General features: G+C 32.7%; 1 protein-coding gene across 6 annotated transcripts in view; it reads right to left on the bottom strand.

Annotated features, from left to right (window-relative positions):
* Positions 1-16,456, bottom strand: part of MAP4K5 (mitogen-activated protein kinase kinase kinase kinase 5) — a 112,632-nt gene that overhangs the window by 40,463 nt on the left and 55,713 nt on the right. For all 6 annotated transcript variants that reach the window (XM_032871150.1, XM_032871154.1, XM_032871153.1 and 3 more), the window contains exons 7-13: positions 11,607-11,654; positions 11,470-11,512; positions 10,352-10,424; positions 6,245-6,376; positions 4,097-4,159; positions 1,777-1,858; positions 736-852 (exon numbers count right to left, since the gene is read on the bottom strand). In XM_032871150.1, the coding sequence (XP_032727041.1) occupies positions 736-852; positions 1,777-1,858; positions 4,097-4,159; positions 6,245-6,376; positions 10,352-10,424; positions 11,470-11,512; positions 11,607-11,654 (558 nt within the window). The remainder of the gene's footprint in view (positions 1-735; positions 853-1,776; positions 1,859-4,096; positions 4,160-6,244; positions 6,377-10,351; positions 10,425-11,469; positions 11,513-11,606; positions 11,655-16,456) is intronic.

The following is a 16,456-nucleotide window of genomic DNA, read 5'->3' as shown; positions in this document are numbered from 1 at the left end:
CAAGTTTTCTTGTTAAATAGAATATATTCAAAAAGGTTTTATAATATTTTCGGAGAAAGAAAACACAGGACTAGCACTAAATGTAATAATAGAAAACATAATAGTCTTCAACAAGAATTGGAAAGGATAAAATTTCTATGGGAACCTCAACTTAATTTTTTAAAAATCATTTGTATTCTGTTAATAACCTATATAACAGAGAAACTAAAAAATGACCAACTGAATTTCCAGAGAGCCTCTTTTGTGAAAAATCATATGTGCATGTACTCTGGCTAACTTTTTCCTCTTTTGGTTCAAAGCACTGTTCCTAAAACCTTTTATTTCCTCCTACAGATGTCCTTTCTATCAGGGAGAGATCAGACTCTCACCAGAATCTGAGGTCTAAGGAGAAGGGAAAGCAGTTCTGGATTTCTGGGAGAGGAAAAAGACCTGATTATAATCTTGGAAACCTCTTAATAACCTTGGGCAAATCAACTAGGAAAATAAAATGATATAAGTAGTTTTAATTAGACTAGTAATCCTCGTTCTTTCCAGAAAAAGTGTCAACCAGTTATGTTATATTGCAAATTTTTTTTAAAGTATTAACTGGTAATTATATGCAGGATAAGTTTAGTTTACATTGCTAATTAATCTTGGTGGCTAAATCTGTTATAACTAAAAGAGTAAATTAGAAAATAAACTCTCAGACCATATCAAACATGTATTTTCAGATATCAGACTGCAAACACTCTTTACCTCAAAGTCATCGTCATCTCCCTCAGTGTAATGTGCATGGTTGTCTGGATTATTCACTTTGTCCAACAGCTCGACTGCTAGGGCCCTAGAGAGACCTGGCTGCCCTACAAACGTATGCTAAGCCAAAACAAAACAAAACAGAGTTTCATGAGAATGCTTTTATAACGCTGTTTATAGAAAATGTTATTTGTAATTTTTCATTCAGTAACTATCAGAGACAAGCATATGGGAGCCTACTAATACAAATAAATTAGAGAATGTATTGGTAAAAACATTAATCAGAGAAACCATAATTGTATATTATCAACCTAAAGCACCCTTGTGGAGTAAGTTTATAACATGAATAATTTTTCTAAGTAAAGTTATCTAATCTACATTAGGTTGCAAAAGTACAACCTTGGCTATAACAACTAGACATTACTCATGTCACTATGGTGATATATATGCAAATGAATACTGAGATACACTCCCCATCATAGTAAGAAAAAAGCATGTGTATTCCAAATTTGCAAACAGTTAATTCAGTAATGTTGTATAAATGTACAAAGATACATAATTCAATTTTGACATTTAAATAGTTTCCTTAAACAGCTGTAATCATTGACTTTTTCTAATATAAAAGTATTTTACAAATACACACAGAGCATTCTATAAATTTACATAAAAAACCAAGGAAGATGACAGCAACATTTTAAAGAGTTTTTTTTTTAAGGCAGGGGTTGGCAAACTAAAGCCAATGGGCAAAATCTGGGGCACTGACTTTTTTTGTAAATCAAGTGTTGAGTATTAAAGCCAAACCCATTCGAGTATACTGTCAATGGTTGCTTTTGTGCTTCAATGGCAAAATTTAGAAGTTGCAACAGAGACTGTGACCCCAAAGCCTAAAACATTTACTATCTAACTTTTCTCAGAAAGGTTGCTACCCCTGCAGTAAGAGATCACTAAATTTTTATATTAAAAATCGTAAATACTTTTATTCAAGTGATATGCCTACTTACTGCATGACTACAGAAAATTCTCCTATAATTTAAATTGACTTACAGTCAGAAGTCTTTCAGCGGTTGGTCTTTTTTTGGGGTTTTTGGTTAGTGCTATTTTGACAAAATTATGGAATGTTGATGACCTTCAAACAAAAAAAGACATGTACAAAAATATTTCACTAATATTAGTTTTTTGGTATTACTAAATAAAACTAATTTATAAGAATTTTGGAAGTCTGAAACACATGATTTTTCTCTTAGGCCTCTTAGCTCTATATAAGACAAAAAACAAAACCCAAAGCACAGCATATTCCTTGAAAACAGGTATCAGGTTCCTCTATAAGTAAAATGAAATCAGTTAGCAAAACAGTAACACATAACCTCTAAAAAATACACAAAAAATTAGAAATGGGCAGCTATGTCATTTATAATCTTGTATTCTAGGTGTCACTTAGGAATCAAAATGGCATTTTCTCATTGGTTAAATTTATCTAATATATAAATGTTTTCCTATACCAAAATAATGGCATGGAGATGTGGGGGTAATGTAAAAGATTATCTAAACCCTTATAGGGTCACTGAATTTCTTAGGAATGAGAGCAACCACGTAGCAGTTCTCTTGCCAAGAAATCAAACCACTGCATTATATTTGGTGACTTGTGGTAGGAATAATAGAGTCAGAGAGTACCCTGAAACTGGCAAAGTACTCCAAAGGCAGTGACTGTTCTGGAATCTGACTGAATTCGGCTGTGAGAACTAGTAGTCATTCATTCCTGAATGAATATCCAGTCATAACTGCCATAAAGTCCTCCAGTTCCAGTTGCTTAGGAGCCTAGGGTAAAAAGGATTAGGAAGAAACCCTTATCACCACAAAAACATATAGCTACAGTAGGATATAAACTCCTTTATTTCCAGTGGAATTTTCCCTTTGCTCCTGGCATCATCCCCAGAATGGCCTGGATTCTAAGTAATACTTTATGTACATAGACGGGCCAGTAAAACACAAAACAGTAGTTTAGAACCTCTTTTGGGAACAGGCCTCTTAGAATCTGAAACAAGATATGGACTGTCTTCCTAGAAGAATGAATATACACACAGAATTTGGGGAGCCCATGGGCCTCTCCTAATAAGAGATCCATTAAATCTAGATGAAGAATTCTGAATTTAGGAACTTGGAAACTTTTATTTGCATGGTCTCTTTTATTACATGCATGGGAAAAACATTACCAGAAAATAATTTTCAATTTTTATCATCCAATTAAAGATGTCTTAATGGACTTTAAGAAGAGGCAAACAGAGAAAGTCAATTATCATATGGTTTCACTCACTTGTGGAGCATTAGGAGTAACAAGGAGGACATTAGGAGAAGGAAAGGAAAAGTGAATTGGGGTTAACTGGAGGGGGAGATGAAGCATGAGAGACTGTGGACTCTGGAGAAACAAACTGAGGGTTTTGGAGGGGAGGGTGGTGGCGAGATGGGCGAGCCTGGTGGTGGGTATTATGGAGGGCATGAATTGCATGGAGCACTGGGTGTAGTACATAAACAATGAATCTTGGAACACTGAAAAAATTAAATTAAAAAAAGAGGCAAACTGCTTTACTAGTAAGAGAAAGAAGAAATTAGGAAAATAAATTAGAAAATAAATAATAATGTTTTTGAATATTAGGTAAGGAAGGCAGAAAAAGTCAACAGTGATAAATGTCATGGTACTTGGGAAACCTTTTCATATTACCTTCCATAAAAGTCAACATGTCATTCATTAACAGAAGTAATAGGATCCAAGGCAAAGATATGAATCTCCAAAATTTTATTTTAATTTTTTATTTTTTTGTAAAGATTTTATTTATTTGACAGAGAGAGACAGCAAAAGAGGGAACACAAGCAGGGGGAGTGAAAGAGGGAGAAGCAGACTTCCTGCCGAGCAGGGAGTCCAATGCGGGGCTCGATCCCAGGACGTTGGGATCGTGACCTGAACCGAAAGCAGATGCTTAATGACTGAGCCACCCAAGCACCCCGAATCTCCAAAATTTTAATCTATTCATCTCCAATGGTTTCCTCACAACACTTCTTAACCAAGCTTCTAAAAAACTAAGAAAATGATTAGAGTTTTACCAGAGATGATCATAAAAATCTTTTGCATTGACACGGTGATATGGATTTGCTCCTATTTCTTATTACTCTAAGTTTCTAAGGAACTGGAATTATCAAGAAAATAAACCTATATCCTTGCCACAGCTCTGCAAGTAAATTAGATACATAACAGGAAAACTGTTTAATAGCTCTGGGCTTCAGTTTCATTGTCTATAAGATAAGGGAACTGAATGTGTCTCCTCTTCATCTGTAAAATTCTATAAATCTAACTATACATTTATTAACTTACCATTTTGTTTTGTCCTTTAGTTTTGGAGGCTGAAAATTACTTTTTGACATTAAGAAGAGGGCCCTGGAATAAAATTTTCAGTTAAAGAGCAATACTGAAATACTTTTATCACTTCATCTAATAATCAGAATGAATATTCTGTAATGCATTTATACAAATTATTAAACATGTAGGCACTGATGAAAACTGGTATGGAATATGGAAATTAAATTTTTTTTAAAAGATATTATTTTTTTTAAAGTTTACCAATAATGTGGTTTTTAATATGTATGTATGTATGTATGTATGTATGTAATCTCTATACCCAACACAGGGCTTTAATTTATAACCCTGAGATGCAGAGTCACATACTCTACCAACTGACCCAGCCAGGAACCCCTGGAAATCAAATTTTTTATATTTCAGATATCTTATAGAAAATTTCTCCTAGGTATAGAGAGGATATTTAAATTTCAAACAAGCTCTTATTCACAAGGTAAAGCTACCAAATGTTAGAGAAGGGTTTTTTTTACAATACTGTTAACATATATAACTAGCATTGTATCTTATGCACAAGTATATATAATTATGTATCATTCTGTAACACAGAGATGATATATTACTCTAACATTAGGTTGTATGCTTAATGGAAGATTTGTCTCTATAATTATTTTGGGTATACAGGCAAATTATATGTACTTCCTAGTCTTTTCCCCTCTTTCAGATAATAATTTTCCACATTTTCTCATTATGAATGATGTAGAAGTCAACATGCAAGAGGACTTTCTCTATGAATTCACCTTGACTCATTTTCTAGGGCTGTGGGGGCAGAAGGATGGAAGATTTAAGAAGGAAATTCTAAAATGCTCTATTTCAATATTTTCTACAAAACGCTTTACAGGTTTCTAAGCAAACTCTTTAGTCCTTTTTTAAATATCAAAGATATTTTTTTTAAATGAAATGATTCCTATATAAAGATTATATTACTACTACCCTGAGACATTATTTCAAATCCTCTGCTCTTTAGTTTTTATTTAACCAATTATTATAATTACGTTAGGTAATTTTACATTGCTTTTTCACTAATAATCAATTTTTCATGTTGCTTTGGTTTATACATATGTAATATTTGTCACTAACGGCTAAAAGAATTTGCTTAACAATTCACCAACTAAAAAAAAATTTTTTTTAAACCGCATAATTTACCAGCTATTGGACATTTAGGTTTTTCTCCCTTATTAACCTGAAATAGGTAATTCTTAGCTTTTCCTTTTCTTGGATTATCTCCTAAGTATAATTTTCCAAGTAGTAGAATCAATGAAACATTTGTATTGCCCATAACAATAGTATCGAGTTATTTTCCTGAAGGTCTCTACTTAATGGCATTCCAGCTAAAAGTAGGTATCTTTTACCTTGTGTATCTTTAGTTACTTATGAGGTCAAATAGTTTTTCAAGTTTTTTTGTATCTTTTGCATCATAAACAATCTATCTTTTGCCCATAGAGTCACTAAATGAATTCTTTATGTAATATATACTAATCTACTATCCATCATGCTAGAAGAACACTTTCCCCACTCTGTTTTCATTTCAATTTTATACTATATAACAGTTCAAATTTTAGCACAATTTATAATTTCCTTCAAAGTACCAAAAATCCTTTCAAACGCTCTCAAAAATTTTTTCTGAGAGACAATATGTCCTATAATGTAAATACTAATTATGCTAAGCAAAGCTATCTCTTCATTATCCCTTGACAAAAGAAAAGTAAACAAAATAAAAAAAGAATAGAAAAAAAATCTCATCTGCATCCTTTATCATTTGGTTGTAATTCAGCTTAGAACAGAAAAAGAAACAGGTTCAATTGATGGAAGAATGAATGTAAAGACTTAAAAAAGCTTTTTGAATGATAACTGCCATGTTCTAGTATGATTATTAAAGATTTGTTTTACGGAAAATCTTCAAATAGTACTGACAATTCACCCCATGCTGCTTTAGGAACAGCAATAAAAGAGAGCAAATGTTAGGTGCAATTATTACCCCTAGGTCCCTTACAACACCTTTACTATTTTGACATATTTGAAAATGAGCTGGGAACACCCAGCTTATCAATATTTCATTCTCCTCAAAGACTTTATTAATAACTATATAATTGTAGATAGTAAGAACACCTCATTGGATGGAGATCAAACATAGGTGGCTGGAGTTCTCCAAGTTCAATCGCTGTTATTCCCACTGCCCAGATATCACAGAGCTGGTTGTAGCCACCATTCTTTTCTACCGCTGCAACTTCTGGGGCCATCCTAGAAGGAATCAGTGAATATAACATCTTTAGTTTTTAAAAGTGATAGGAAATCTGCTATTTTTTGTTAGATTCACTGAACTATAGGGAAAGAGGCTGACAGATGTTTACTAGGAAAGACTTAGTAAAGAAAGTATATATATAGGTATACTCTTTTAAAATTCAGTATTTAAAAATCTTGGGATCTTCTCTGAAGATTTGTGCTCTGAGGAAAACTTGTGTTGGTCTTTAGTTTCTGTTTTGTGAATCTTGTCATATAATACAGGAAAAGAATACCTAAATCTCTACGATGGTCAGAAATGTTCCCAAAGGAGGTGAGAATGAATCAGCAAGGAGCTAAGGCAGGTTGAAGAGCCTCAACATTTTAGTTGGAGGAAACAAGCGCAAATGCAGGGAGACAGCACGGAACACCTGGAAAGGTGATAGGACAGTGCTATTCAATGTATGATCTACAGCCCTACATGGAGCCATAAACTGCTTGTTATGAGTTTATGTTAAGTACAGAAATTGAGAGTATTAACTTTTGTCCAAATAACATGATCATTTTTTAGTAATTAATTTCTAACTTATTTTAAAAAAATTTCAGTCTATCATGAGCAGGGAATTTTAGAAAATTGGTTGTTCACCACAGCTAGTTTGAGAGGGTCTCAAAAGTATTTGCAAAATGAACCTCAGAGGTAGGAGCTAGATAATGAATGGCCTACTGATTATATAAGGAAGCTTAGACTTTATTGTGAAAACAGGGTAATTCTGGGGGGTAAACTTGATCTAAAACTCATGGCAATGTGAAGGACATGAGAGGAGATAAAAACAGAGTCAGATGAATGAGTTCGAAGCCTATTTAAAAAATACAAGGGAAAAAAGATAAAGGGCTTTCCAAATGCAGGGGCACAGGGGACTGAATGAAACGGGTTGACAGAAGAGATTGATTTGAGTATGAAATGCTTGTGGGTATTGGAGTAGAGCTATCATCAAATAACTGTGAATGTATCTAAGATAGAACTTAGTAGCTGAGTTGTAGTTATTGTTTGGGATTCAGTGATATATAATGATGGCATTTGAAGTTATAAAGTATAAATATTAAGGAGAAATACTCTTTTTTTACTGTTTACTATTTTAAAACTAATTTATGTTAAATATCCACAAGGTAGAAGTTGCTTTTATTTTTTATTTATTTTTTAAAAGAGTTTATTTATTTATTTGAGAGAGAGAGAGCATGAGTAGGGAGAGAAGCAGAGGGAGAGGGAGAAGCAGACTTCCTGCCAAGCAGGGGGCCCAATGTAGGGCATGATCCCAGGACCTTGAGATCATGACCTTAGTTGAAGGCAGACACTTAACTGACGGAACCACCCAAGCACCCCTGGAAGTTCCCTCTACATGTATTTAGATTACAAAAAGTTATAGAACAATGTCTCTCAACTTAAAGGGGGTTAGGGATATAAAATACATACACTAAAAATGTTAATATGTAGATGTACCTGCTGTATGAAGTACTATGTACATAAGAATGGATATAGAAGTAAAGAGAAGAAATTAATGACTACTGTGGAACAAAATGACGAACTGCAAGTTTCACAGAAGTTGAGCTGGAACCTCAAGAAAGCATATGGGTTTCAGCTCTTCTGCCCACCAGAATCAATAGTGGTAGGTAAGTGTAGCACCAAGTCGACCAGGAGTGTTGCACTTCCTGGCACAGTGGGAAGCCAAGCTATGATTGCTCAGTCTACCATGTGTGAAGAAAGGCACATTATGCACCACTTTTAAGACAGGGCAGGACTTAAGATAAACAGAGCAGACGGATATACTAGGGGGGTAATAACACCTAATATAATCAGGGTACAAAAAACAAATTTTGACTAGAGAAGAATGTTCACAGGGGAGGACAATCACAGAAAGAGACTGAGGAAGGAAATAGGCATAATCTAACTTCGCTATGTTTTCTTTCAATTTTCACTTAAGTGATATTTAGTGGGCCTTTATTTTTCCTGTTGTACAATTGATATGTGTTGACAAAGAGAATTTAGACTATATGGAAGAAAACAAGTCAAACATTATCCCACTCAAAGACAGCCACTCTTTCACTTATTTACATCCATAAGTTTTACTCACACATGTATCTTCTATAACATGGCACTATGCTACTTTTAATCTTACATGTTATTTTTAATCTTGCTTTTTTGAATAATAATATATCATGAGCCTATCCACTGACCATTTACCTTTTACAACAGGATTTTTAATACGAGCAATTTATTCCATAGATCTAAATAAATGTACATAATTTCCTTAACTAATTCTTCTTGCACGTGCATACCTTCCCTCAGTTTTTCATTATTAAAGTACAGTGATAAAGTTCTTCATATAATAATCTTGTGTCTCTCTGATAAATTACCACAAGCAGAATTCAGACTAAAAATCATAAACACTGTTAAAGGTTTCTGAAAAACATTATTGCCAAATTATCCTTCAAAATTGTTCTAACAATTTCCACTTTCACTGTCAAATATTTAGTGACAGTGATAGGCATTACCTGTGATTCCAAATATTTTCCAATTCAGTGGAAAAAAATGGTGTTGTTTGATTAATTTACATTTTTGGTCATCATTAGGGGAAACAATTTTCGTACTTCATGACATATGTATTATTTTAATAACTCTGCTTCTAATGAAATACATTCTACAGATTTATTAAGAACTTATATATTAAAGATATTAAAACCTACTTAGTCATTAAAAAAATTTTTTTTGATTTATTTATTTGTGAGAAAGAGCACAAGCAGGGGGATGGGAGGGGTCAGAGGGAGAGAGAGAAGCAGACTTCCTACTGAGCAGGGAGTGAGACGTGGGGCTTGATCCCCGGACCCTGGGATCATGATCTGAGCCAAAGGCAGAGACTTAACCAACTAGGCCAGCCAGGTGCCCTATTTTGTCATATTTTAGTGGATATTTCCTGATTTGTTATTTGCCTTTCACTTTTGTTCAACCTAGTGTTCAACTTTAAATTTTCATGTAGTTAAATCTATCAATTTTTCCCTTTAATATTTTATGCTTTTATGCCAAGAAAGCTTTACTCAACTCTTTTTTTTTAAGATTTTATTAATTTTATTTTAGAGAAAGAGAGTGAGGGAGCAGGAAAAGGGGCAGAGGGAGAAGGAGAGAATCTGAAGCAAATTCTGTGCTAAGCACAGAGCCCTATGAAGGGCTCACTCTCACAACCCTGAGATCATGACCTGAGCTGAAACCAGGAGTTGGATGCTTAACTGATTAAGCCACACAGGCACCCTGGCTTACTCAACTTTTAAAGGAGATAGTCACTGATAGTTCATTTGGTTTCACTTTTATATTTAACTATTTCCATATACAATTTATTTTGGCATTAGGTAAGAGGTATGGAGCGACTTTAAATTTCTTTCCAAATAGTAAGTTACCCAAACACTGCATATTTAAAAATCCAACCTTTCATACAAACTTTAACTGTCACCTTTTATAATGTTCACTAAATTATTTTATATATTAAGGCTTATTACTAGCTTTTGTATTATATTTCAATTATCTATCTTCATTGATGAAAGCAGTGTTTTAGAAAGATCATTTTGTCAGTACTTGGTAAGATGCATGAATTTTAAACAACCAGAAAGTGAAGTCCAGGATTAAAAGAGAATCAATACCAAAAGCAGGCTAATAAAATGACCAGAGATTATAAATAAGAGTCTTTTTTTTAAAAAAAATCTCATAGCTATGAGTCCTCTTAATATAAAACTCCAGGGACAAGAGGAATTATTAGCACTTTAACACAGGGAAAGCTGGACAATAAAAATGGGTATCAAAGTTCCCTAACCCAATCACAAGTATGACAATATCAAGGAGCATGCAAATTTCCAGACTTTAAACTATCAATTGTATCACTAAGTATCTATGCTGATCACCAACTCTGAAGAAATGAAAATGCACAAAATCTAATCATAATAATATCTTACCAGTAGGGAGTGCCAATGAAAGATTTTCTCTTTGCAATGGTGGCTGTTATTTTTGCAGCCACGCCAAAGTCAGCTAGGAAAAAGATTGAATAAAAATTTTAGTTCTTTCAATAAAGTTACCCACATTTCTAAATTTCACCCTTAGGCATGGCATTACTGTAAGAAAATGCATTAATTTTACCCTTAGGCATGGCAGTAGTAATGCTAAGGAAATGTATATAAATTGAGTACCTAAATATTTTCTTGCTTGGTTTATAACATTCATTAAAGGAAAATCATTTTTTGGCACTTTACCAGAATGAAACATACTTTATAAAGAACCAAGTTAATAAAAAATTAATTATAAACACATTGAAGTTAATTAGGGAAAAAAGATAAAAAAATAAACCACCCACCTAGATGCCTTTTACTCTAACACAACTAGGGTAGTATTTTGGTGCTATTAAAGAAAGTATTTTTTTTCTCTATACTTTTTAAATCGTTGTTACACATGACTGTAAAAACCTAAATATACATATAGTTCATTTTTATCATTTAACACCTCAGGGAATCAACTATTATTCTCCTTAACTATTAATGTTGATGACTGAATAATGTTCCATAAGTGGATTTATTATAGTTTAACTTTTTTTTTTGAAAGATTTTTATAATTTACTTATGAGAGAGAGACACAAAGAGAGACAGAGGGAGAGAGAGCCAGCAAGCACACGGAGGAACAGAGGGAGATGGACAAGGAGGCTCCACGCTGAGTGCCAGCCCCTTTGTGGGGCTCCTTCCCAGGACCCTGAGATCATGACCTGAGCTGAAATCAAGAGTCAGATGCTTAACTGACTGAGCCACCCAGGTCCCCCTAGTTTAAGTTTTTTCTATTGCTAGCCCTACGTTTGTACTTTTTTCTGTTATAATGTATAATTAATAATTAATAATTCTATGAATATAGATTTTTTTCTTTAGGATTAACTTCCTTAACAGTCTTAGGAGTATAATTACTGGCTCAAACATGAATATTACTGAGGTTCTTAATATGAATATTAAGCTTGTACAATGTTAATTCTCATTTAAAATTAATTTTATTCAATCTTTTTGGGAAAAAATTTGAGGAACTTGAAATAACATACCTAATTTTACATCACCATGATCTGTCAATAAAATATTTGCACCCTAAAACAAAAATATAAATATAAATACTATTGAATTAGCATCATAAAACTCCTTCCAATAAAATTATTAATTTAAGCATATTAAATGAACTTACTTTGATATCTCTATGCATTTTGCCCTTAGTATGCAAATAGGCAAGACCCTGAAGTTAAAAAAAAAAGTATGCATTAGCAAAAAAGCAAACTTAACACCTACATTTATTAGTAAATCTTTTTACTTTTTACTAATGTTTATTGTATTTCAAATTCATTTTCTGATAAAAATCAGAAATATCTTACTGCAATACCATCACCACAATCAAGATAATGAACATATCCATTACTCCCAAAAGTCCCTCTTATATACAAATGCTGGTCTGTTTTCTATCACTACAGATTTAAATTTTCTATAGCTTTATGTAAACTGAATTATATAGTATTTTCTTTTTTGTCTCATCCCTTTCATTCACAATAATTAGTTTGAGATTCCTCGTTAATGTGTATATCAATAGTTCATTCTTCTTTGAGTAGTACTCCTTTGTACAGATATATCAGAATTTGTTTACACATCCACCTGTTGATAGACATTTGGATTGTTTACATTTTTTGGCTTTTATAAATAAAGTTGCCATTAAGGTTCATATACAAGTATTGATATGATTTGCAACCCCCTCAGGTAAATAGCTAGCAGTGTAATGGCTGAATTCTATGGTGGTAATAAACTTAAACTTTTAGGTAACTGCCAAACTGTTTTCCAAAGCAGCTGTACCATTTTATATTGAAACCAGCAGTGTATGAGAATTTCAGTGATCCATATCCTCATCAACCTTCTTACAGTCAGTCTTTTTAATTTTAACCATTCTTTGGTGAAGTGTCTGGTTTTTGTTTTTTGTTTGTTTTTGAAGCTCCAAGTGACTTTATTAAGCACGATTCACAAGTTGGGCAGCATCCCATCTATCAAGTAGAGGAGAGCTCCAAGGAGTCTTACAAAATTTCTAGGAAATAGGGTGGGACAAGAAGTTATTAACAAGAGAAAAACTGTTTCAGGCACGGTCACCTTCCCTCAGGGGGATGGAGAGGGCCCGTGTGATAGATTCCTCACTGATGCTGGTCAGGAATTTCCCGATCAGCATCAGAGAAGTGTCTGTTCAAATCTTTTGTCCACTTGTCTATTGGGCTCTTGCTTTTATTATTACTGACTTTTGAGTTATTTTCGTCCTCTGGATACAATTGTATTCTTGATCAGATATACACTTTACAAATATCTTCTAATCTGCAGTTTCTCTCATCATTCTCTTAACAGTTTCTCTAGAAGAATGGAAGTTTTCAATTTTAATAGTCTAATTTACCAAGATTTTCTTTTATGGATCATGCTTTCCGTGTTATGCCTGAAAATGCTTTGCTGAATTCAAGACCACAAAATTTTCTCGTTTCCTTCTAGCAGTTCTAGTTTTAGGTTTTAACATTTAGATCTATGATTACTTTTAGGTTTTTACATATGATATGAAGTACAGAAGTTCATTTGTTGGCATATGGATGTCCAATTATTCCAATACCATTTATTGAAAAGTCTATACTTTCTTCACTGATTTGTCTTTTCAACTTTGTTAAAAATCAGAGGTCCATATATGTGTAGATTTAATTCTGGTCTTTCTATTCTGTTCCAGTGAGCTACTTTTCCACTCTTATGCCAATGCCACTATGTTTTGATTAATATAGTTTTATAAGTCTTAGAATTGCTGTTGGCTCTCAAATTTTATGTTTCTTTTTAAAGTTGTTTGACTACTCCAGGTTCTTCGTACATCCACAGTGATTTCAGAATGAGCTTCTCAATTTCTACAAAAAAAAAGTGCTTCCATGGATTTTGTTTGGGGTTGCACTGAATCTATAGATCAATTTGGGGAGAACTGGCATCATAACTACTGTTTAATCTCCTGATCCATGAATATGGTATAGTTCTCCATTTAGGTCTTCGTTAGTTTTTCTTATCAGTTTTGTAGTTTTTAGTAGGCATGGATTTACATATCTTTTGTCATACACATTCCCTTAAGAATGTCGTATTTTTTGTTATTATAAAAGTTCTAATTGTCTGCTGCTAGGGTATAGAAATCCAATTGATCTTGTACATGGATCTTGAATCCTGCAAACATTATAGCCTCACTTATTAGTTCTAGAAGCTACTTTGTAGATTCTATTCCATTTTTATATATATTTCTACATCATTTATATATTTATATATTACTTATATATTATATATAATATACATATTATATATATTATTTATATATATTTCTATATCATTTTAAAAATGATTATATGATCTGTGAATATAGTTTTACTTCTTACTTTCTCATCTGGATGCCTTTTATTTCATCTTTTTTTATTGCCCTGGCTGAAACCTCCAGTACAATGTTGAAAAGAAGTGATGAGAGCAGACATTCTTGCGCTGTTTGATTGATCTTGGTGGAAAAACATACAGCATTTTATCATTAAGTATGACTTAGTTGTAGATTTTTCATAAGTGTTCTTTATCAGGTTGAACAAGTTCCTTTCTACTCCTGGTATGCTCAGAATCTTTATGAGGCATAAATGCTGGATTTTGCTAAATGCTTTTTATTTATGATGATCATACAGTTTTCTCATTTTGTTTGCTACTATGGTCAATTACTTGAAATAATTTTCGAGCATTACATCAAAATTGCATTCTAGGATAAACCCTACTTACTGATGATGTATTATCTTTTCAAATATGTTGTGTATTACCCCTGCTAACCTCTTATTTTCCTTTTAAAGTTTTGTATTTGTGGTTATGTAGGATATTATTAGTCTGTAGTTTTGTTCTCTTGCAGTATTATTTGATTTTGGTTTTGGAGAAATGCTGGTCCATAAAATCATTTGGGAAGTGGTCATTCTTTACACTATATTTTCTAGAAGAGTTTATGTAGAATTGACATTATTTCTTTCTTAAATGTTTGGTAGAATTTATGTATCTACATGATCTGACTTGGGAGTTTTCTTTGTGGGAATATATATAAACATTCTGTGGTAATATCTTTACGTTCATTCCTAGTATTTGTTATTTTTAATTTTCTCCTAGAAGATGATCAATTTTATTGATTATTGATCTTCTCAAAGAATCAGATTTTGGTTTTATTGATTTTTTCATATTTTTCTGCTATTTCATTGATTTCTACTCTTTATTATTTCCTTTCTTTGTTTACCTTGTATTTAATTTGATTTTTTTTTTAATTTTCTTAAGGTGGAATTTGAAGATATTAATTTCAGACCTTTTTTCCCTTTCTAATAGAAGTGCTCAGTGCTATAAACTTCCCTCTAAGTATTGCTTTAGGAATACCCCAAATCTTCATGTGTTACGTTTTCATTTCATTTGGTTCAAAATACTTTCTTGTTTCTCTTCTGATTTCTTCTTTGAGCCACGGTTAACAGTGCCTTATTTAGTTTCCACATATTGGGAGATATTCCAGAAATACTTGTTAATTTTTAATTTAATGCAATGTGATCAGAGAACATACTTCGTATTACTTTAATCCTCTAAAATGTATTAAGACATATTTTATAGCTCAAAATATGGTCTATCGTGATAAATGCTCTAAGGGTACTTGAGAAGTATATGTATCACACTGTTAGACTGAAATGTCAGTTAGGTCAAGCTGGTTGGTTGTATTGATTTTCTGCCTACTTGCTCCACAAAATTATTGTGAGAGGTGTATATGTGATTATAATTGTGTGTCTATCTTCCTAACAATTCTCTCAATTTTTGCTCTTTTATTTTGAAGCTGTGTTATTGGGGGCTTAAACATTTAGGGTTGTTACATCTTTGATGAAGTGGCCCTAAAGAAGTGTTAGTCTTTGCTCTGAAGTCTACTTTATCTGATATTAATAATGGCCACTCCAAGTTCCTCTTTAATAGTTAGTATGATGTATCTTTTTCTTTACTTTTGACTATTTGTGTTTTTATAAAAGTACAGGCAGCATCTAGTTGGGTCTTACATTTTTCCATTCTGACAATTTCTGCCCTTATTTATTTTTTAAATTTTATGTAATAACAATTATTTGTAATAGGATGTACAACATGATGATTTGATATAGACATACATAGTGAAGTGATTATTTGAGTCAAGCTAGTTAACATATCATCCCTTCATAGTTACTGGTTTGGGTTCTTTTTGTAACAAGAGCACCTGAAATTTACTCTCAACATATTTCCAGTATTCAGTACAGTATTATTAACTATTGTCATGCTGTACATTAGTCATCAGTCAATCTATCTGGCTGCAACTTTATAGCCTGACCAACATCTCTGCATTTCTTGTCCCTGACCCCCAAGCTCCTGGTAGCCATCATTCATTCCACTCTCTACATTTGTAAGTTCAACTGTTTTAGTTCTACATATAAGTGACTTATGCAGTCTTTGTCTTTAGTACCTGGCTTATTTCACTCAGTATAATGTCCTACGTTCAAATATGTTGTCACAAATGACAATATTTCCTTCTTTTTTATGATTGAATAATATTCCACTGTATATATACACTATGCCTTCTCCATTCATCTGTCAACAGACACCAAAGGTGGAAGTTTGTCAGCATAATAGAATTTCAAAATTGGAACTAATCTTGGTAGATTAGTAAGGGCATCTTACTAATTAGATGGGCATTAGGAGGGCATCCTTACCAATGATCACTTTAGAATCATTGGTAAGGATTTAGAATTAGAACCATAAAAGGATTGTTAGTCATATACCAGGGTCAGAATGCAAATTCAAGTTTTCGTTTTCTTTTTTACTACCATTTAGTACTCTATCCATTACTTAAAGCAATGACCTTGGGAAATTAACATTAAAAAAAGAATCTGTAAACAATTCTCTGCTATGATGTCTGATTAGTTTTGTATTTTATGTGAATACAAAAAGTAGATTAGATATCTAAGTTACGAGACTATTACAGAA

The sequence above is a fragment of the Lontra canadensis genome, unplaced genomic scaffold (assembly GCF_010015895.1).
Source record: "Lontra canadensis isolate GAN:19392208 unplaced genomic scaffold, GSC_riverotter_1.0 scaffold42, whole genome shotgun sequence".
Lineage (NCBI taxonomy): Eukaryota > Metazoa > Chordata > Mammalia > Carnivora > Mustelidae > Lontra > Lontra canadensis.
Note: the sequence above shows the minus strand (reverse complement) of the source record. Positions and strands in the feature narration are given on the sequence as shown.